The 25129-nt window shown below is 35.8% G+C and overlaps 1 protein-coding gene across 1 annotated transcript in view; it reads right to left on the reverse strand.

Annotated features, from left to right (window-relative positions):
• The window catches only part of LOC149560449 (uncharacterized), a 103065-nt gene extending 82960 nt beyond the window's left edge, over nucleotides 1-20105 (reverse strand). The window contains exons 1-3 of the mRNA XM_089827614.1: nucleotides 19983-20105; nucleotides 19838-19900; nucleotides 19664-19744 (exon numbers count right to left, since the gene is read on the reverse strand). Of these exons, the coding sequence (XP_089683740.1) occupies nucleotides 19664-19744; nucleotides 19838-19900; nucleotides 19983-20057 (219 nt within the window). The 5' untranslated portion in view covers nucleotides 20058-20105. The remainder of the gene's footprint in view (nucleotides 1-19663; nucleotides 19745-19837; nucleotides 19901-19982) is intronic.
• Nucleotides 20106-25129: the final 5024 nt, after the last annotated feature.

Here is a 25129-nt window from a genome sequence, read left to right on the forward strand (position 1 = left end):
TGAACTTGGATCTATTTTTTGCATAGCAAGGATCAAGTTCTTGATATATTCATTGAATTTTAGTTATATGTTGAAAGGCGAACTGGTTTTAAACTTAAAATTCTCAGAACTAATAATGGAAAGGAATATGTGAATAATGTTTTTCATTCTTATTTGAAATCATTTGGAATTAAACACGAGCTTACTATTCCTTATACACCACAGCAAAATGGTGTGGCAAAAAGAAAGCATCAGACCATTGTTGAAATGGCTAGATGCATGTTGCATGCTAAGAATCTGCATTATAAATTTTGGGCTGAAGCCATGTTTTGTGCAACTTATATTCTTAATAGGACTCCTACCAAAGCTCTCAAGGATATTACTCCAGAAGAGGCGTGGTCTAGTGGGAAACCTGATTTACATCATTTGCACATTTTTGGATCTATTGCTTATGTTCATACTCTTAAATAGAAAAGGCATAAATTAGATGTTAAGTCTTCTCCTTATATGTTTGTTGGTTATGATGAAAACACTAAGGGCTATTGTGTTTATGATTCCACTACTAACAAAGTTCAAGTTGCTAGCGATGTTTGTATTGCAGAAAATGGTGTCCATGATTGTTCTACTACACATGATGTAGAATTCAGTGGCACTAAAATTGTGTTGGTGCAGGACCAACCTCCTTCTCTTAACCCTACTCCTCCTCTTAACCCTACAACTCAAGCACCACCTATTATTTCTGCTTCTACAAGTAATGATATTCAAGTAGCTACTAATGATGCTTTTATTGATAATGATTCTTCCTCTAGTGATGATTCCATTGCAACTAAACGTAAACCTAAATGGGCTCAAAACTTAATCAATGAAAGAGATGACTACATTTCTAGATTTGGTGGAATTAAACATAGAAGGATTAATTATTGTAATTATGCTTTGATGACTACTATTATGAATTCTAATGATACTAAGTCTTTTGATCAAGCTAACTCTTAACCTCATTGGCAAAAGGCCATGCAAGAGGAATATGACTCTTTAATTGCTAATCAAACTCGGGACTTAGTCAGGTTACCTCATGGCAAGAATACAGTTTCATGTAAATGGTTATACAAAACAAAATTGAATGCTAATAATGAAATTAGTAAATTTAAGGCTAGATTAGTTGCTAGAGGCTTTTCTCAAATTGAAGGATTAGACTATAATGAAACCTTTGCTCCTGTTGCTAAAATGCCTACTATTAAATTAGTTCTTGCTTTAGCATCTAAAATTAATTAGCCTATTCATCAAATGGATGTTAAAAGTGCCTTCTTAAATGGTGATTTACATGAAGAAATCTATATGGCTCAACCTCCTAGATTTGTTAAGAAAGGTAGTGAAGATCTGGTTTGCAAATTGAAAAAATCTATTTATGGTCTTAAACAATCACCTAGAGAATGGTATTCTAAAATTAATTCTTTCTTTATTTCTCAAGGCTTTTCTAGAAGTAAGAATGATCCTAATTTGTATATTAAACATACTGAAGATGATATTATCATTGTTATTGTTTATGTGGATGATCTAATTCTCACTTCTAATTTAGATGCTTTGATTTTTGATATTAAGTTTCAACTTAAACAGAAATTTCAGATGACTGATTTAGGTATTTTACATTACTTCTTAGGTATGCAAATTTTCCAAACTCCTAAGGGTATCTTTCTTTCTCAAAGCAAGTATGCTCATGATCTTTTAGAAAAATTTAAGATGAATGATTCTAACCATGTTTCAATTCCATGTGAATTAGGAACTAAATAAATGGCTGATATGAATACTCCTTTTGTTGATGAAACTTTGTATAGGCAATTGGTAGGAAGTTTAAATTATTTAACTCTTACTAGACCTGATATTGCTTATAGTGTTGGTTTAGTTTCTAGATTTATGTCTAAACCTCAACAAACTCACTTTAAAGTTGCTAAAAGAATCTTACGCTACATTAAAGGAACTATTAATATGGGATTATTCTATGATGCTAATTCTAAATTTACTTTACATGGCTATACTGATTTCGATCTAGGTGGAGATCCCAATGATGGGAAATCCACTTGTGGCTATTGTTTCTTTGTTGGTTCAGGTGCAATTTTTTGGAAAAGTAAAAAAGAACACTCTATTTCCCTTTTCTCAACTAAAGCTAAATACAAATGGTGTACCAATGCAGCTAAAGAAGCTTTATGGCTTAGAAGACTTCTTGAAGATTTGGGTCTACCTCAACAAGAACCTACCCCACTACATTGTGATAATCAAAGTGCTATTGCCTTGGCAAAGAATCCAATTTTTCATGCAAGGACCAAACATATTTCACTTCAACATCACTTCATTTGAGAACAAGTTGAAGACAAGCAAGTTACTCTTCTTTATTGTAAAGATGAACATCAAGTGGCAGATATTTTGACAAAACCACTCTCTAAAGAGAGATTTCAATTTCATTGTAAAAATATGGGTTTACAACCCTTTGATGTAAACTCCCCAAGTAAAGATTAAGGGGGGGTATTAGAAACATTAATCTTCCCTTGGATGTATTTAATTGGGATATTCAAAGGATCCCTAAATGTATTTTGTCCTATTGTACACATGTGGAGGACATGTCATTATTTGTCCTTTATTCCACATGTGAGGACAACTCATTAGTATAATTCCTTTATTAAGGAATTTAGTTTATCCTCCTTAAGAGGATTGTGACACTTTGCACACACCTATTATGAATGTGGCATTCATAGAAATGGGAGTTACACATGTGAACACATGCAACTCCTTTCTCATCTCTTAAAAAGAGATGCTCCTCCTCCTTTCTTCTTTACACATCACTTTGATGTTATTGTATTGAGCTATTTTGCTCCAACACTCTCTCTCTCTCTTCTCTAGGCATTTGCCTTCATTCATAATACTCACAAGGGGTTTTCTTTGCTTTCCCCTTATAAATCCTTGTCTCCATTGTTGAACTATCTTGGTGTATGCTCTTGGATTTTTCTTATCTCATGGTAACATTGTTTCACACTTAACTTACTTGGATTGTTTCTCGTTCCTTGCTCAATCTTATCGTTTCTTTCAATATTCAATTGTGGGAAAAAGTTTGTAGAATACTGATTCACCCTCCCCTCGTAGTATTATCTATTTCCAACAATTGGTATTAGAGAATAGTACTCTAAACAGGCTTAACATCTTGAGTAAGACCCTACAATTTGGAACAGTTGAAGAGAAATATTGAAGAAGCTCTTGAGAAAATTGATCTTCTTACTAAAGAAAGAAATTACTTGAAAGATAGGTATGAGGATGTAAAAGTTTACATTGGAAAACTAAAAGACAAGATTAATGATCTAAAATTGGAAAAGGAATCAAATGAGTAGATTAGTGACAATGATGAAGTAGGAATTCTCAAGAAATAAAATGAGATATTGAAGCATGAGTTGAAAATCGTTGAACCTAAGTTAAGTCTTAAGAAGGATGATAAAAAAACCAAATTTGATCTAAAATCTGAGAATGCGGACCTTAGATCCCAGTTAAGTCAAGTAACATTTGAATTAGACTCTATCAAGATAGAACATGTTGTGTTAGAAAATTACAACACGATTGTGAAAGGAGAATTGACACAAGCTAAACAACAGTTGGAGAAGCTTTATTCCAGTAGTGAGAAAACATTTTACTAGAGGCCCCCTTATGATAAGATAGGCCTTGGATATTTATTGGAGAGAAATCGACCAAGAAAGTTGAAATTAGAAAAGAACTAGATCAAGTTGTTGAGTCCCCTAAAGAATCTGACCTGAGTAAGATTTAATCAAGAACAACTACTAAAGTATCTAAAGAGATTGAATTAGTCGATTTGTCTGCAAAACACGATGAACCAAAGAGAATGAAGCAAGTTGGTTAACCTACGCAAGCTGAATTATCTAAGGAACTTAGACATGAATTCAGAGGTAGATGTTTCACATGCAATGAAGTTTGTCATATGAAGAGAGATTGTAGGTAAGTCTTTTAAACCTATTACTAATTTCTATTGTTATAATTGTCAGGGTTATGGATATAAAGCAGTATATCATAAGAAACCTAAGTTTGATAGTAATAATGGGAATAATAGAATGTTTAGGAATACCAAACATGTAGGTAATGAAAGAGGGAGATCAAAAGAAGATCTAATGATGGAGAGAAATCCAATGGTGAAAGGAAATGGTTTGTATGTTACAAGTGTAACAATCCTAGACATATTGCAAGGAATTAAAGAGCTCTTGAAATTTAGAATGGAGCCAATCAGAGAAGGAACACACCTATATGCCAGTTATGTAATAACTTTGGAAACACGACAAGATTTTGTAGAATGGACAAAAGAAACTTCAATAGGAATCCTAATTACAAAAGGAACAATAACAAAAATAATAGAAGAAATAATAATGGTAGTAACAAAAATCAAAAGGAAGCAATCAAAGAACATGTTAATGAATTCAAGTAAGCATTTGTGAAATATATTGGAGAAGTAGTATTTTGATGCACCTAATGGAAAATTGAAGTCATAGATTATCTGTGACTCATCCTATCTAAAGTAAGTATTTCTAGAAGAGGTAGAGCATCAGTTAATCATAATTGATGATAGAGTGCAAATTAGAAGTTGTGCGGTTAGCAAAAGGTAGACGACATAGAGAGAAAGCTATGGTCAAGTGCGCAAGAGTTTTGATGATCACAAGAAGTTGTACAGAAGAAAACAGGGTTATTGTTAATTAGTGATAACTTTTGAGGATGAAACAAATTCGCATTTAATCTGGAGTTAAATTTGAAATGATTTAAGGATTGTGAGTAAGATATTCAGTACCATTTGATCATGTGAAGATCTTGGAGCAAATAGTGAGCAATTTGATAGAAAATTCAAGTGCAAAGTGAAGCGTTCAAGTGCAAAGTTGCATAACCCCTAAATTGTGATAGTCAAGGTATTTTACAAAGCTTTTAAGCTAGAATTTTTACTATCACAATTAGCAGTATGAAAAGCCAATTGGTGTGTGATGTAAGTGAGATACCTAGATATAAATTCAAGAAGTTCTCGTTCGTTTCTCTCATAGATGATCTGTTAGGAGAATTTTCTCAAATCTTGCCAAATGTACTTCATGTAGAAGAATTTAGAAGTTATATTCATTATAAATTTAAGAGTGTAGGAGATGAAGATATCCATAAGGATTTAGAAGCTATGGGTATGTGCAAGATCATGGTGTACCAAACTATGGCCTTAAGTGGCAGTGAAAAATCAGCAAATCAGGTTTATGTCAACTTGACACATAATTTTGAAGTGGTTATGGACTTTATATCAAAAAGTTGTAAGAAAATAATTTATAAAAAATTAAATGTAGTTTCTAAACTACTAGGCCTTATTAGGAGAAAAAAATAATTGATTGGTCAAAAGTTTGAATTTTAATGCAGTACTAAGAAAATTTTAGGGAGAAAATAAAAAGTAGGTGTATGTCTGACCACCTTAATCAAAATCAAATCATAATATTTTTTTAATATAATTATAGATATGAAAACTAGACTCATGCCCGGATGTGACGCATATTTTTTGATATTTTTATTCCAAATAAATAATTAAATATGAATTTTCTACCAAAACTTTTTCGGATTAAAAAAAGTCTCGTGTCTGACCACCCTAACTAATAGAAAATTTGATCAAATTTTTCTTTTTTTGTTTTTTTCTTATACTAGGCGAAGTATAGAATGTGACACAACTTTTAGATTTAAAAAATGTTATACCGTTTGAAAGTTATAGCTATTTTTCATTCAGTATGTCAATCAGCACTTTACAATAATCTTCATTGATAATTAACTAATAAATACTTATCGAACTCAGAATTTGACAGAAATTATATTGATGGAATCTAGAGAGCGATATTAAAAAACCCATTTCGTTTCATTCAATTTCGATCAAAATAACATTGTCAGACGGCTACCCGAAGTCTGAGTATCACTAAAACTCTCTATAAACACGTCTTTGGGGTTGACCGGGCAGGCTTGGTAAATACCAAGCCTGATCGGATATCTGATATGGCTCGATAGTCAAATTTCAAAAATTTTCAAATTTTGGAGGGAAATTCGATTTAAACGTTCTATTTTTTATTTTTAAATTATTTCACTTATATTAATATGTAAAGGCATATTTTAATATTATATATATATATAATAACGTAATGTAAACATACAAGATATAATCTAGTAATATATAATAATATCTTATGTTAATCTTATTACAATCTATAAATATAATATATATTATTATTATTTTTACTAAATATAATAACGTAATTTATATATATATAAAATATGTATTATATATTATTATATTAATATGTATGTTATTAATATATACAATAATGTAATATTTTCATTAAATGTAATATGTATTATATATTATTATATTAATATGTATAATAATATAATATTTATATAACAACGTAATATTTTTATTAAATATAATATATATTATAAATATTATTATATTAATATGTATGTTATTAATATATTTATATAATAACGTAATATTTTCATTAAATATAATAATGTAATATGTATATGTATATGTATATATATATATATATATATATATATATAATTATATTGATATGTATATTATTAATATATAAGAGTCAAAGGGGGTCATAGGGTGACCTATAACCCTCTTTGACCCATTAAACGACGATATATGTCTCTAAGGGTCCTAGGACCCCTAGGGACATATGTCGTCCTTTAATGGGTCAAAGGGGGTCCCTTTGACCCATTAAATGATGACATATGTCCCTAGGACCCCCAGGGACATAGCCGAATCGTTCATATTGGTCAAAGAGGGTCATAGGGTGACCTATGACCCCCTTTGGCCCATTAAACGACAACATATGTCTCTACGGGTCCTAAGACCCCTAGGGACATATTCGAATGGGTATTATGGGTCAAAGGGGGTCATAGGGTGACCTATGACCCTCTTTGACCCATTAAACGATGACATATGTCCCTAGGGGTCCTAGGACCCCTAGGGACATAGTCGAATCGTTCATATGGGTCAAAGGGGGTCATAGGGTGACCTATGACCCCCTTTGACCCATTAAATGACGAAATATGTCCCTCAGGGTCCTAGGACCCCCAGGGACATAGTCGAATCATTCATATGGGTCAAAGGGGGTCATAGGGTGACCTATGACCCCCTTTGACCCATTAAACGACGAAATATGTCCCTAGGGGTCCTAGGACCTCTAGGGACATATTCGAATGGGTAATATGGGTCAAAGGGGGTCATAGGGTGACCTATGACCCTCTTTGACCCATTAAACGATGACATATGTCCCTAGGGGTCCTAGGACCCCTAGGGACATATTCCAATCATTCATATGGGTCAAAGGGGGTCATAGGGTGACCTATGACCCTCTTTGACCCATTAAACGACGATATATGTCTCTAGGGGTCCTAGGACCCCTAGGGACATATTCGAATGGGTAATATGGGTCAAAGGGGGTCATAGGGTGACCTATGACCCACTCTGACTCATTAAACGACAACATATTTCTCTAGGGGTCCTTGGACCCCTAAAGACATATTTGAATTGTTCATATGGGTCAAATCACCCTATGACCCCCTTTGACCCATTAAACGATGACATATGTCCATAGGGGTCCTAGGACCCCTAGGGACATATTCGAATGGATAATATGGTTCAAATGGGGTCATATGGTAACCTATAACCCTCTTTGACCCATTAAACGATGACATATGTCCCTAGGGGTCCTCAGACCCCTAGGGACATATTCGAATCGTACATATGGGTCAAAGGGGGTCATAGGGTGACCTATGACCCCCTTTGACCCATTAAACAATGACATATGTCTTTAGGGGTCGTAGGACCCCTAGGGACATATTCAAATGGGTATTATGGGTCAAAGGGGGTCATAGGGTGACCTATGACCCTCTTTGACCCATTAAACGACGACATATGTCCCTAGGGGTCCTTGGACCCCAAGAGACATATTCGAATGGGTAATATGGGTCAAAGGGGGTCATAGGGTGACCTATGACCCTCTTTGACCCATTAAATGATGACATATGTCTCTAGGGGTCCTAGGACCCTAGGGACATATTCGAATTGTTCATATGGGTCAAAGGGGGTCATAGGGTGACCTATGACCCCATTTGACCCATTAAACGATGACATATGTCCCTAGGGGTCCTAGGACCCCTAAGGACATATTTCAATCGTTCATATGAGTCAAACGGGGTCGTAGCGTGACCTATGACCCCCTTTGACCCATTAAACGACGACATATGTTCCTAGGGGTCTTAGGACCCCTAGGGACATATTCGAATGGGTAATATGGGTCAAAGGGGGTCATAGGGTGACCTATGACCCTCTTGACCCATTAAACGATGATATATGTCTCTAGGGGTCCTAGGACCCCTAGGGACATATTCGAATGGGTAATATGGGTCAAAGGGGGTTATAGGGTGACCTATGACCCTCTTTGACCCATTAAACGACGACATATGTCCCTAGGGGTCCTAGGACCCCTAGGGACATATTCGAATGGGTAATATGGGTCAAAGGGGGTCATAGGGTGACCTATGACCCTCTTTGACCCATTAAACGAAGACATATGTCCCTAGGGGTCCTAGAACCCTAGGGACATATTCGAATGGTTCATATGGGTCAAAGGGGGTCATAGGGTGACCTATGACCCCCTTTGACCCATTAAACAACGACATATGTCCCTAGGGGTCCTAGGACCCCTAGGGACATATTTGAATCATTCATATGAGTCAAAGGGGGTCATAGGTCACTTTGACCCATTAAACGACGACATATGTCCCTAGGGGTCCTAGGACCCTAGGGACATATTTGAATGGTTCATATGGGTCAAAGGGGGTCATAGGGTGACATATGACCCCCTTTGACCCATTAAATGATGACATATGTCCCTAGGGGTCCTAGGACCCCTAGGGACATATTTGAATTGTTCATATGAGTCAAAGGGGGTCATAGGGTGACCTATGACCCCCTTTGACCCATTAAATGACGACATATGTCCCTAGGGGTCCTAGGACCCCTAGGGACATATTAGAATGGGTAATATGGGTCAAATGGGGTCATAGGATAACCTATGACCCTCTTTGACCCATTAAATGACAACATATGTCTCTAGGGGTCCTAGGATCCCTAGGGACATATTCGAATCATTCATATGGGTCAAAGGGGGTCATAGGTCACCCTATGACCCTCTTGACCCATTAAACGATGATATATGTCTCTAGGGGTCCTCGGACCCCTAGGGACATATTCGAATGGGTAATATGGGTCAAAGGGGGTCATAGGGTGACCTATGACCCTCTTTGACCCATTAAACGACGACATATGTCCCTAAGGGTCCTAGGACCCCTAGGGACATATTCGAATGGGTAATATGGGTCAAATGGGGTCATAGGGTAACCTATGACCCTCTTTGACCCATTAAACGATGACATATGTCTCTAGGGGTCCTAGGACCCCTAGGGACATATTCGAATTGTTCATATGGGTCAAAGGGGGTCATAGGGTGACCTATGACCCTCTTGACGCATTAAACGACGATATATGTCTCTAGAGCTCTTAGGACCCCTAGGGACATATTCGAATGGGTAATATGGGTCAAAGGGGGTCATAGGGTGACCTATGACCCTCTTTGACCCATTAAACGATGACATATGTCCCTAGGGGTCCTAGGACCCCTAGGGACATATTCGAATGGGTAATATGGGTCAAAGGCCTATGACCCCCTTTGACCCATTAAACAACGACATATGTCTCTAGGGGTCCTAGGACCCCTAGGGACATATTTGAATGGGTATTATGGGTCAAAGGGGGTCATAGGTCACTTGACCCATTAAACGACGACATATGTCCCTAGGGGTCCTCGGACCCCAAGGGACATATTCGAATGGGTAATATGGGTCAAATGGGGTCATAGGGTGACCTATGACCCTCTTTGACCCATTAAACGACGACATATGTCCCTAGGAGTCCTAAGACCCTAGGGACATATTTCAATCGTTCATATGGGTCAAAGGGGGTCATAGGGTGACCTATGACCCCCTTTGACCCATTAAACGACAACATATGTCCCTAGGGGTCCTAGGACCCCTAGGGACATATTTGAATCGTTCATATGAGTCAAAGGGGGTCATAGGGTGACCTATGACCCCCTTTGATGCATTAAACGACGACATATGTTCCTAGGGGTCCTAGGACCCCTAGGGACATATTCGAATGGGTAATATGGGTCAAATGGGGTCATAGGGTAACCTATGACCCTCTTTGACCCTTTAAATGACGACATATGTCTCTAGGGGTCCTAGGACCCCTAGGGACATATTCGAATCGTACATATGGGTCAAAGGGGGTCATAGGGTGACCTATGACCCTCTTGACCCATTAAACGACGATATATGTCTCTAGAGGTCCTAGGACCCCTAGGGACATATTCGAATGGGTAATATGGGTCAAAGGGGGTCATAGGGTGACCTATGACCCTCTTTGACCCATTAAACGACGATATATGTCTCTAGGGGTCCTAGGACCCCTAGGGACATATTCGAATGGGTAATATGGGTCAAAGGGGGTCATAGGGTGACCTATGACCCTCTCTAACTCATTAAACGACGAGATATGTCGCTAGGGGTCCTAGGACCCCTAGGGACATATTCGAATGGGTAATATGGGTCAAAGGGGGTCATAGGGTGACCTATGACCTCCTTTGACCCATTAAACGACAACATATGTCTCTAGGGGTCCTAGGACCCCTATTGACATATTCGAATAGGTATTATGGGTCAAAGGGGGTCATAGGGTGACCTATGACCCTCTTTGACCCATTAAACGACAACATATGTCCCTAGGGGTCCTTGGACCCCAAGGGACATATTCGAATGGGTAATATGGGTCAAAGGGGGTCATAAGGTGACTTATGACCCTCTTTGACCCATTAAATGACGACATATGTCCCTAGGGGTCCTAGGACCCCTAGGGACATATTTGAATCGTTCATATAAGTCAAAGGGGGTCATAGGGTGACCTATGACCCCCTTTGATCCATTAAACGACGACGTATGTCCCTAGGGATCCTAGGACCCCTAGGGACATAGTCGAGTCATTCATATGGGTCAAAGGGGGTCATAGGGTGACCTATGACCCCCTTTGACCCATTAAATGACGACCCTCTTTGTATTATATATTATTATATTAATATGTATAATAATATAATATATATATAACAACGTAATATTTTTATTAAATATAATATATATTATAAATATTATTATATTAATATATATGTTATTAATATATCTATATAATAACGTAATATTTTAGTATATATAACGTAATATTTTAGGATATACTATTTATACTATTTTAGGATAATAATTATAATATAAATAAACACTAAATATTAATATTATTATATGTATAGTAATAATAATAATACTATTATAGCTATAATAATAATATATATTAATACTATATATTGTAGCTTAATATAAATAAACACTATATATTTACACTATTATATCTATATTAATAATATTAATACTATTATAGGTATAATAATAATATTGATACTATAGGTATATTAATACTATTTTATATTAATATTATTGATATTTTATACTAATACTAATACACTATTAACTTTGTTATAAATTAAAGTCGTTTGCCTCCAAATATTTTCATAATATTAATATTATTGTGGCAAAGGAGGGAAACCTTAGCAAGTTTTTCCCCCAAAAGTCCTTTTCCTATATCGGATATCCGATCCTGGATCGGATATCCGATCTATTATCGGATATCCGATTATACTGGCATCAATTTCAAATATTTGACTGTCCCTACAGACCCGACAACATTACTTTTTTACCTCTTTTTTCACGGGATTTGTAAAAGTCGTGTTTTGGGGCCCAACCAATCGAAAAGAATTCAAAAACATAACCTTAGGTGTTCAAATTTGTCATCTGAATGGGGAGCAGCAGTCGTTGAAAGAATAAACGTAAAAGGAAGATATCCAATGAAGACATTGCAGCATATAGGGAAAAGGACAAAATGAAACACCGAAAAAAAAAGACAAGGTATGCTAAATATCAATCAAGTTGACGATGAATTAATAGAAGGTGAAATCATAGAGTCAGATAATGAAAATGTACAGTTGGGGAATGAAAATGTACCTATTGAAAATGATAATGCGGAAATTGAAAATGTAGAGATTGAAAATTTTGAAGAAGAAATGCCACCAAGTCATAATCCAAATTGCATAATTGACCATGTCGAAGATGACAATGCACAGGAACTTAATGCACAAGAACCTTACATATCTCCTAATTATAATTGACATGAAGGTTCTAAAACACCAAAATGGATAATTGAAATTGATGAAACGATTATGACTAGTTTGGAAGGAAAAAAATCAGAAAGAACCATTCGGTTATGGGCTTCAAGACTATATCAGATGTTTTTTGGCAACAAGACAGTGGTAGAGCAATGTCAGCTTTTCATGCACTTATTAAAGATGCAAAAGATGAGACCTATGCTTTCCAAATTGAAAATTCATGTCAATAAAAAGTTAGAAAGAAATGCCATTATTGTGAAGAATCTTTTCAGTGCTCTCAATAGCGTTGGGAAAAATAGCAGAGAGAAGGATAATAGAGCTGCTCGAAGGGTTATTACAACCTCTTTGGTAAGTCATCATTTGAGAAAGGGTAGATATATGAGACAAACTTGTATTGATTTGAATCTAAATCGTACTACTTTGAGAAGAGCACTTAGTCGACGAGAGAAAATTGATGATCCTCTTCAAAATGAAACATGGGCATTTGGTGGGAGACTTCCACGTTTTGATAAGAAGCTATCCGACGATGTGAAGGAAGAAATTATACAATTTTGGCACTCTAACTCACGAGTATCACCCAATGCTAAAGATGTCTTAAAGTTGAGAATTGGCATCAGAGACCGCACGCCACATCCTAAACACTATTTGGAGGTAAGTCAAACTATGTTGTTCAAACAATTTAGAGAGAGTCATCCAAGTGTTCATATATCACAAAGGGCTTTTGAATCTTTGAAGCCATTTTATTGTGTGCCACTCAAAATTCGAAATACATGTTGTTGCAAATATCATGTTGAGTTTTCTATGCACCATGAACTATTATGCTCCATCTGTTCTACTTTGCATAGTAAAGAAATGTTGGAGGATTGTGGGGCTAGTGGGCTTCCAAAATCATCAAGAGACTTGTTAGATCAACTCTTATGTCGTAGAGTTGATGGTTGTTCCTTTTATAAAAATGCTTGCTTAAATGAGAAGTGTTCAGAATGTGGTGGCTTATCCAAGTTTGACACATGTTTTCATGAGGGGTGTGAACAAGATCTTGGAAAGACAATATGAAGGCTATGAGTGGATGAGTCATTAGAGGTATCAACAATCCCATCATAAATGAGATCTTGGATTTTATGTTTCAACACTATGGAATCTTTAGTTTTATGAAATTTTCTTCCATGGAGATTAATTTAAGAATGCCTTGTGTGTATGTAAAGGTCTTAAGGGAGACTAATTTAAGAATGCAATATTCTCCTCTAACCTTTTCTCAAGTTTAGAATTTATTTCTATCATGTGCTTAGAGAGATGAAGGTAAGAAAGATTATTTGTCTCTTCTAGCTCTTTTTATTGAACATATAGAAAGAGAGATGACAAGTGAACAAATTTAAGTGTAGTCAATAGATCAAGGAAACCATTTAGTGAAAGAAATTCTTAGTATGCATATCATAGACCATGAAGTTAGAAAATACCAATAGCTCTAAGACCAAAGAGCCATTTTAAGTATGTTTAAGCACTAGAGACATAGAAAATCAAAGTCAATTTATGAAACTCCCCTTAGCAAAAAATGCAAACAAATATTTGCATTTGACATTTTGACTTGGTTGAAAAAGTTTGAGAATAATTGATAATATTGCAAGCTTGATGTTTAAAAGCAATTTTTTTTCCAAGAAAGATAGTGACACATAGAGTAGTCTTCAAACAATCATCCATCATTTGCGGCCACCCCATACCAAGGAGTCTCCAAGGTGCTCTAAGTGCATTTGGAAGTCGATCTTTCGAGGGTCATAACTCAGAGCTCGTGAGGACTATTGATGAACTGTCAAATGCTACAGGATGATGATCCTGAGGCCTAAAATAACCTATCTCATTTTTGAGAGATCACATTCCGTTTGGATTCAGCACAGCGATCTCGCTCGATGCCAAAACTCGCAGTGTGCCTCAGTTCATAGGTGCACCACAGCATAACTTTGAAACCGCTGATCTTGGCATCGAATCGTCAGTGCCATTAGCTACGGATGGGCGGGTGAACCCTAGTCACACCCTTGTTCTGGCCACGAAGACCATCCATCATTTGCGGCCACCCCGTACCGAGGAGTCTCCAAGGTGCTCTAAGTGCATTTTGAGGTCAATCTTTCGAGGGTCATAACTCAGAGCTCGTGAGGGCTATCGATGAACTGTCAAATGCTACAGGACGGTGATCCTGAGGCCTAAAATAAGCTATCTCATTTTTGAGAGATCACATTTCGTTTGGATTCAGCACAGCGATCTCTCTCGATGCCAAAACTCGCAGTGTGCCTCAGTCCATAGGTGCACCACAGCGTAACTTTGAGACCGTTGATCTTGGCATCGAATCGTCAGTGCCATTAGCTCTGGATGGGCGATTGAACCCTAGTTACACCCTTGTTCTGGCCACGAAGACCATCCATCATTTGCGGCCACCCCGTACCGAGGAGTCTTCAAGGTGCTCTAAGTGCATTTTGAGGTCGATCCTTCGAGGGTCATAGCTCAGAGCTCGTGAGGGCTATCGACAAACTGTCAAATGCTACAGGACGATGATCCTGAGGCCTAAAATAACCTATCTCATTTTTGAGAGATCACATTCCGTTTGGATTCAGCACAACGATCTAGCTCAATGCCAAAACTCGCAGTGTGCCTCAGTTCATAGGTGCACCACAGCGTAACTCTGAAACTGCTGATCTTGGCATCGAATCGTCAGTCCCATTAGCTCCAGATAAGTGGGTGAACCCTAGTCCCACCTTTGTTCTACCCACGAAGACCATCCATCATTTGCGGCCACCCCGTACTGAGGAGTCTTCAAGGTGCTCTAAGTGCATTTTGAGGTCGATCCTTCGAGGGTCATACTCAGAGCTCGTGAGGGCTATAGATGAACCGTTAGAGGAGACAAGTTCGTAAGGATGGAGTGGCTTAGTGTTTTTGCTAAAATAAGTTAGTGGGAAGGCTTTATTAGAGGGTCTTGGCCAAACTAGTGGGGTGTTTGCCAAAATTTCTTGTTTTATTTCTACTTGGTTTTGTTTTCTTGTTTTGTGCTTGAGTATTGTTATGGGATTGGGACTTACACTCACCCTTGTGGGAAGGGAAGAGAAGTCTAGGGTGAAGGGCTTAAGTTGGGTTCGAAAAATGTATTGAGAACCTTGGAGTATGGGCTCCATTGTATGCCATAACATTTCATATCTTGCTGGGGGTGATAAGGAAAGTATGGTGTAGAAAGGAAGTTTGAGGAGTTATAGCTGATGGTAGTGGGTTTGGAGGAGGAAATGTGGAGGCCCCGAGAGGGCATTAAATGGTTCATTTATGATAGCCCCGAGAGGGCATGAAATTTGGTGAATTATGATAGCCTCGAGAGGGCATGAAAATTGTTTATTGCAAATATGGTTTGGTATCGCAAGTCTCCATTTTAGAACACACCTTCACCCTATGTTTATGGTTCCATCTGTGAAGCCATTGTGAAATAGTCTTTGGGGGAAATTGTTCAAGTTTGAAATGTAATGTTTATGCATTGAAAGATTGTATGTGTATCCCAGTTTGAGCCTTGTTCCCTAGCGCGGGGGTGGTCTCTTTGAGGCCTATGGTTGGGTGGAAAGCACCCATGGTCCTTGTTATTTTGTTGTGTTGCATATGCATATTTGTGTCCAAGGGAGCAATGGAAATGGCTTGGAATGATCATCTTGCAGATTGATGTTGGATGAGAAAACTTGACATTGTGCCCTCATTTGTGAAGGAGGATTCACCAGCTTGTTCATGTTCTCAATGATCATGTTGGACAATATTCATGCTACTCATTGTCCATATCTTTCAATGTCCATGTTCCTTATGATTCATTTGGAGTTTATATTGTTATGAAGTTTAGAAGAAAATATTGATAAGGTTGTATATGCATGTTTCATTTGGAGTTTATATTGTTATGAAAGCATTGGTACGAGTCACAGATTTGCTTTGACATCATTGTTATCATTTGAAAATGTGAAAGAAAGTTTTCTCCTTGTGGTATTGTAAATGACTAGTTGATAATAACAATCCATAGATGTTATGTGATACCATTGATTGTATAAATTTAAAACTTAGTAGATTGCTTACAATCTTGTTGTGCACTCAATAATTTGGTGAGGAAGCAATGTTGATAGATAATGAGGATATAGTAATATACTAATTGTCACATTAATATATATTGTAATGATTAATGAATGTGTGTATATTGGTAATGAGGATAATAAGTAATTCTAATCCCCTTCCCTTACATGCTAGAATCACGACCTAGTCCATATGATACAACTGACAGACCCTAATAGAATATTAGTATCAGAGGCTTGTTAGGATATGAATTACCTCACTAATTTATGAGTGTTGTATCTTGAACTTGCTCGTTTGACTCGTGACGCTAACTTGGACTAGACTGTCATCCAATCTATTTGAAAACCACCTGTGACTAAAATGTTAACACCTTCACACTATTCACATGAGTCTTGAACTCCTATTCAATGATAACCTTGTTTTACAATATGTAATTTCTTATGCGACTTCATAAGCTTAAAAAAAAAAAAAAAAAAAATTGTTGTGTTTTTACTAGTAAAATTTAGGGCATGACACATGATCCACGATAAATTGAACAATACTAGATACTAAATTAATATGTATATCATTGTGCACGTAAATGATAAAAATATATATCAAAATACATGTATCCATAGACAAAATTTTACACAAATATATATCAAAGATCATGTATCCATAGACAAAGTACTCAAATATATATATATCAAAATACATAGATCCATATACAAAATGTGGCTGATCCTGCCATCAGAATGTGTATAATATCAATGTTTCTATATACAATGTGGCATATGCCATCTCAAAATGTCTCATGATGCATCCTACGAAAACTATACTATCCTAGGGTGCTGGTGGATGATCAAAATGCAACCTCTTCGCTGCACTAGGTGGATCGGATGCCTCCTACATAAACAAAAAAGGAAAACCCAAAGTTAGACTACTAAATTTATATGATTCTACGTATCTAACATTGAATTACTCAAATGCATAATGATCTTTTCCGTATTGGAGATTAATACTATCAAAATTTCATAATAAATACCTCTCTCGTCGACCTCCTGCACCGGTCAGGAGTCCTCTCGTATGCCCTCGACAATGCTGGTACCTCTATGATTGTGGGTTGTATATGTTCAAATACCTTTGTCAGATGAATCTACAATTTAAACTATAACATTATAATTCATAGCATGCTAAATTTATAACATATTTAATCATGAATTCAAACTACAACTTACTATTGTAGGCTCCTCCTCAGGAGTGAGTGGCCGCGTCATCAAATCTACATAACTGTCTCGTCGAACCTCATGTGCACTAGGAGTCTCCTATGAGATACAAAATAGTAGTTGTTAATATCACGAAAATTAGTTTTGAATTTATTTATGAAGATAAGTGATGCAAGAGCATCCCATGCTCATCAGGGGAACATTGAAGATCCAAGGCATTACAGAGGTCATGGAACATCTCTTGAAGTCAATTAGGCAATCCTTGCACCAATTATGGCTCATGGAAGCATACAAAGTTATAATGTTGGACTCATATGTGGAAGAAAGTTGTAATTGGGCATGAGATAGGATTTTAGGATTTCATATGGTAGATGTGTCATTTGATAGGTTCATGTAGGTTGTCATGATCATATCTTGTCATTAGACAAGTCAAAACGTTCTAGAATTGAGTTTTGGGGTTTGAACAAGCAGGCCCTGGTTTTTAAGCCATTTTAAGGAGGGTTTTGAAGTTTGGGTGTTTAGGAGTGTGACCAAGACCTATAATCTTGAAAATCCTTAGTGTGTTGGTCCCTTTGTTGAAGCCTTGGTGTGTCTAATTCCTCCTTGTGTGTCCCAGAGTTGAAAGGTACATAAGTGGTGTCCAGAGATTTCTTGGTGAGGAAAGAAAGAGAATCAGTGAGTTGGCCCTTGGGAAGGAAGAAAACTTGTTGTGAAAATGCCTCCTAAAAATAAAATGGCTAGAGAACTTGAAGAATTGAGAGAAGAGTTGGCAAAAGAGAAAAGAGAGAGGAGAGAACTTGAAGCATCTAGAGTGAGGGAAGAAAGACAGATGAGAAGAGAGAGGCTGAAGCTTATTGCAAGGATAGAATCCTTAGAAAAGGAAAGGCAAGAACCTAGAGGAGAAGAGGTTAGAGGAAGAAATCATGGAGAGAACCATGAAGAAGAAGAGGTTGGTAATGCAAGGCAAGAGCATGAGACAACAGATGATCCTGAAGAAAGGAGATTTATGAGAATCGTTAAGGCAGTACAAGGTAATGGTGGGAAGAACCATATTGATTTTCCAATATACCAGGGTAAAATGGATAGTGAAGAAGTGCTAGGGTGGATAGAGGCCCTTGAGAACTACTTTGATCTTGAAGACATAGAGGCAGATAAGAAGGTAAAAGTAGCAACAACAAGACTGAGAGGAACATCACTCACTTGGTGGACTAGTGTTCAGAATGAGAGAGAGGAAAGGTGGTGCAGGGCACCTAACCTATGTGGCAGGGGGGAACAAGTATCTCTGTTGCCGGACACCTTGCCACTCCATGAAAGCGAGGATTCAAGTAGATTAGGAAGTTGGAATAAAGGTTTGGTCCATATTTTACAAGTTGCTCTATGTTTTGTAATAAAGGCACATGTAAGGCCCACAAGCATTTTGGTGTGGTTATAAACCAAGTGACTCCATGGGACCAAAAGGCCTTAGAATAGGGTATTTAGAGTCTAAACAGTATTAGCAAAAAGTGGTTGTTTGTTTGTTTTATGGTTGGGAACGCCTATATGGTTGTTCCAACGGTCATGTAGACCTTTATATATGTCATATGTGATCTCAGTTGAAAGGGGGAGATCAGAGTGTACGGTGGTTTGGAGAAAAAATAATAAAAACTTCAATTTTCTGGAAATTTACTTAGTTGCATTTAATAAATCCATATGACCAATTTTGAGTCAATGGAATAGTTTAGAAAGTTAGGGAATGCATAAAAACTATAGTTTGAAATTTGAATTTCAAATTCAAACGGTCATATTAGTTTTGGAGGGAAAGTAGTAATTTGGTATTTGTTTGATTAAATAAACCTTTGTAACCAACTTGGTCGGTTGGACAGGTGCATATAAGCCTATTTAAGTTGTAATGAACATATGCAAGACATGAATCATTATTGGTACAGAAAAAATCATAGAAATTGTATAGAACAACAATCATACTTTCCTCTGCATCAATTAAAAAAATAAAAAATAAATGATACTTATACCTACAATGGGGCTCTCTGTGCGAATGAAAATCCCTGATGATCTAGGACGCCGAATCTGTACAGGCTCATCGCCAGTAGCCACACCCTATATACAATAAATAATGTAATTAAATGAGATTACCACAAACATTTTACAAGAATGCATCAATATTTAATCAATTAGAAAACATCTAATTACCTTTCCTTTGTCAATGCATGCTGGCTCACCCCCCGCACTTTGTCCCCTCGGGGCAGGTGGTATCTGCAAGATAAAAGAAAGATTAGCAACCATATATGCTACAATATCAAATAGAAAAAAGAAATTCAAACACAACATAATGTACCGTAGATGTCTCAAGGCCAAATGAAATGGCTGAGAGTGTAGCATCATCTATCTGTCTGAGCTCCTCCTCGGTCATCAACTAAACATGAATGAAGACCACATACATGTAAAAGTCAGTATGGCTTAAAAATTAAAATTACTCTATTATAAAAATTAACTTTAAATCACATATGTCATAACAAAAAAATGTATACACGTACCAACACCGAAGGAGTCCATGCCTCTACATTCCCCTCCTCTCTCGCATCAGGGTCTGTAGCCTCTGCACGTGTGTCTGGTGTATCCTCGTCTAATACAAAATGATACTCAGGAAGATCACCTATGGGACCCAGGCAAATATTCTTGCATGTAATGCAAGTGTGAGGCACACAAACGTGTGATGAGCTAGCCGATGATGAACTGGCACCAACATCATCAACACGAGGAGGCAAGACTGACCTAGCTTGAGATATCATTAGGCTACTCAGCCTATGAATGGCTCTGATGGTCTGAGAGCTAAGCCTCTGCCATAATATCTGGATGCTGCACTCGAGGAGGGGGGGAGATATCAGGGGGGGAACAAAAGTGCCAAGTTTCTTCCGCTGGGAAGAGGGTCTATCCTGAGGAGCTCCTAGTCCTAAGCCCATGTTGGGCTTCATGCTCCAATAGTTCACTTTAAGTTTCAACACAAATTCTACATATAATTTTTTAAGGAAATAAAATGGTATGTCTAAATTGCCATGTGGAGGGATATCAAAGACCATCCACCAACGGTCCCAAAAATTTGCACGTATGGTGTCATTTGTGCACCATTTAATCGATAGTTTGGTTTTTTTTGGGTCAACTGGTATACCCGTTTTTGGGTTAGCAAAAAGGCTTGCCAAATCGTCTTTGGTTATGTTGAGGGCCGCCAACTCATCATAATCCAAACCATCATCAAACATCTGGTGCATTTCATCACGCCAACGAAGAGCGGCATTTTGTTGGTTTGTAAGAGTTTCAATGTTATCCACTATGGTGTTTAACGTGGATAACATAGGAGCCAGTGCAGGTACATTATTGTATGTTCTATGAAAACCTCTCAACTCAGTGAGATTTTCATTTATCAAATCCTCGATTCAAGGAGGGTTTTGAGGAGGTAGAGGATCATTTGGTGGACGATTTTGTGGGGATACAAGATCGTTTGGTGGTGGGTTGCGAGGAATATTATTCCCTGCCTCAGTGTCATCATTTTGATCAGCCATTCATATTGAATTGCAAAATGTAATATATATTTTTAAAAAAATCTAAATTTTAACCATTTTTTTCAAAAAAACCCTAGATTCAACTAAAACAAACAAAATCTTGTTAAAATCTATTAAATTTAGGTTAAAAATGAGTCAGGGGGGGCGAACATACCTGATATCTGATATCTGATTTGCTATCTGATATCCGATTTATTATCTGATATCCGATCTGACTGGCCCAAATTCGCGTGAAAATAAGGGTCACAGGTCTGTGATTTTGTATTTAATCCATGCACAGGTATCGGATATCCGATATTATAATATATATAATATAACATATATATTACATTTTATATATTTTTATATTATATTTTATATTTATTATATTAATTTACTATATATTATAATATAAAATATTATTATTATTCTATATTATTATAATTTATAATATATTATACTTTTTTATTATATATTATATTATAAGATATTACTTTTTATTATTATATTATATTATATATATATATATTATATTACATTACTATATATTATAATATATGAAATATTATATTATATTATTATAATATAATATGTTATTATAATATTATTATTATAGTATAATATTATACGATTATAATATAATAATATTATTATTATTATATTATAGTATAATAATTATTATAATAATATTATTATTATATTATAGTATAATAATAATTATAATAATATTATTATATTATAGTATAATAATTATTATAATAATAATATTATTATATTATAGTATAATAATAATTATAATAATATTATTATATTATAGTATAATAATAATTATAATAATATTATTATATTATAGTATAATAATTATTATAATAATATTATTATATTATAGTATAATAATTATTATAATAATATTATTATTATTATAATATAATAGTATGATATATTATTTAATATTATTATTATTATTTTATATCAATAATAATAATATTAAATAATATATCATACTATTATATGATTTTAATTATTAGTCGGATATTGGATTTAAAATCGGATATCCGATATGATATCGGATATCTGATAAGGCTCGGCTTAACCTTCCAGGTTTGGTTCCTGGATAGGTAAAAAAATGTCAGAACGGATTTTGAAGCGCTTTTAGGCGTCTTCAAACTCTTTTTTTTTCACATCACCACTTTTTGGCACACCATGATCCTGCACATACCCCTATGTCTAATGGAGACCTAATTCCATTATCAAAATACACATACCTAAATGAGTTGAATTTGATTAAGTATATGTTCTACACAGAATTTGATAATCATGAGTGCACGAAAATTATCTTAAGTCAAGTTCATGAAGAAATATTCTGGGTAGGTGATGTACCTATTGTAAATTATAATGACCTAATCCATAAAGTCACATGTTTAAGCAATTAAGGTTGTATTCCAATTAATGACAAGAATGTGAGAAAGAGACAAACTTGTATACTAAGTTTCTTGGAAGGAATATGAAAGTTGACATGATTCGAGACAAAGGAGTCAAAGCATTGAGAAAAAATATAGGATATAAGTTGAATCATAGTTCTAGAGTGAACTCTATGCCAATAGGATTCATGCATGAAGCTTATATAATGTCAATTGAGAAAAGGAAAGTAAATATATGTGAGATTGTCAGTGTAGTTGTTGGACAACATTGCGAAGTTGAAGAAGGCTAAGAATGCAGTTTTTAGATTTGAATCTCTATCAACACACTTATTTTTCTATGCAACTAAGTGGTTCCATGGTATGAAAAGTTGGGATAGTGATGAATGTTCAATGAAGATGGTTACATAGTGCTATAGGGCTAGATCAGAGAACGTCAGAGACAGTGACATTGACATAATAATGAAAAGCTTCCAATCTGAGATGAAGCTAAGATGCAAAATCCCTCCCTCTATGGTGGACAAATATAAAGATGAGATATGTTTCATGGTAGAAATTGATACTACATGTATAGAGGCAGTAGAACCTAGGGTAAATTTTATTGAGCCCATGGGATATGAAATGAGTGAAGAACTCATTGAAGGACATGCACAGATTATTCTATATTCAAAAAGGGACACTGAATGTCCAAGATGGGGCACCTATGATGAGAAGATAAGAGAAGTTCATTATGAACTTCATAGCAAAGAGATTAAAAATAATGTGGAGAAGAAGATAGAATCCATTCTTAAGGAATATGGTATAACAAGAGAAGAATTTAATGAGATCAAAGGCATAGCAATGGAGATGAAAGCCAATGGGAAAAGTGAGGTTTTAGAAGCCACACCTATTACTATTGTAGCACCATTAGAAAGATTAATAGTACCAAAGCCTACTTCACAGACACCTATCAAAAATTGCGTAGGTTCAACCAAATAAGGTACACCATGGTCAACAAAAGAGGAAACCAAAAGATGATATAGCAGTTGCGCAAAGGAAATCAAAGAGATTGGTAAAGGTTAAGCATGAACCTACACCATCTCCCAAGTAAAGGGTCAAGTAAGCCACTAGTGGACCCAAAAAGAGAAGAAAGGCACTACAAATCAATGATTCTGAGGAATCTGAGGAAGAAATTGAATAGATGCAAGTTGAATAGGTAGTTGGAGAAGGAAGGACACTAGCCGATAAGAATTCTTGGAAACCTAAGGTAGAAAATCTGAATATGCAGATTATAGATAGTGACAATTTTGTTTAATTGAATAAGTATTATAGTTTTTACAATAACATGGATAGGAGACAACTAGAAAAATGCTATTGTAAGAAACATGATTCTGAGGAATAAGAGATTTGATAGCATCCAAAATAAGATCCTAGAAGATTTGTACAATAGATTGATAAATTCGAAGAAAAGAGTTGTAGAGGAAGACACTAAATTAAGAGAGAATATGATTAATAAATTATGTGAAGTAAGTACAAAGGAAGATATATAAAAGATCTTGAAAGGTATAATACCTTTTCTGAGGAATAAAAGAAGATAAATTCTCTTATGGGAGGTAGCTATGAAGAACTCAGGAAGGAAATAGAAAAAGCCATAGTAAAATATATGACTTCCATGCCTAAGATTACAAAGGATAGTGCACAGCCAAAAAAAATGAGTCTAATTTATGTGGAGGCCAGTACTCCTACTGAAGGTGAAGAAGAACTTGAAGAGGCACAACAAACCTATTCACCTCCTCACATAGTTATTGGTTTTGAATACATGCAAGTGGATAGTACACATATAATAGTTGATGTCAAAGAGAATCTGTTTACAACTTATTGAACTAACATTTTTGGCAATATCATTGCCTACTTAAGCTTGGATGAAGAGGATGATGAAGAAGAACAGGAAAATGTAGAGAAGAGAAAGATAAAGGAAGAAGAAAGAAAGAAAGTAGAAAGAAGAGAAGCAGAGAAAAAGAAACAAGAAGAGAGAAGAAAAGAGAAAGAAACAACAAGAGTTGAAAATGAGAAGAGGTTATAAAAAGAAAGAAAGAAAGAGAGATGAGCAAGAACATAAGAGAGAAGAAGAGAAGGAGAGAAGAAGACAAGAGGAAGAAAAGAAGAGTACAAAATTGAAATTAGTTGCACTAATTCTAGTAACAACTCCAATAACAACAATAACATCAACAATATATCTATTGATGATGATGATCAGAAAGGGCTAATGAGCTCCTTCAAAAAATTACTTGAAAAGAACAAATTAGTGAAGTCTTTGGAAAGAACATCGGTAGAAGTCTTGGATAGAATGCATAAGAAAATCCACACAACTATCACAAATTTAGACTTATAGACTAAGGCAAAAGAATTAGTGAAATCTTTGGATGAAGAATTCACAACCTTGTCTAAAATTGCTTTAGTACAAGCACAAGCAAAGCATGATGCATCACTATTTGATATAATATGCATAAATGTTAGAAATTATATGAAAACATTGGATATGTGCATTA

Source organism: Cupressus sempervirens, chromosome 4 (genome assembly GCF_028749045.1).
Source record: "Cupressus sempervirens isolate cs-2001-9-10 chromosome 4, ASM2874904v1, whole genome shotgun sequence".
Classification (NCBI taxonomy): Eukaryota; Viridiplantae; Streptophyta; class Pinopsida; order Cupressales; family Cupressaceae; genus Cupressus; species Cupressus sempervirens.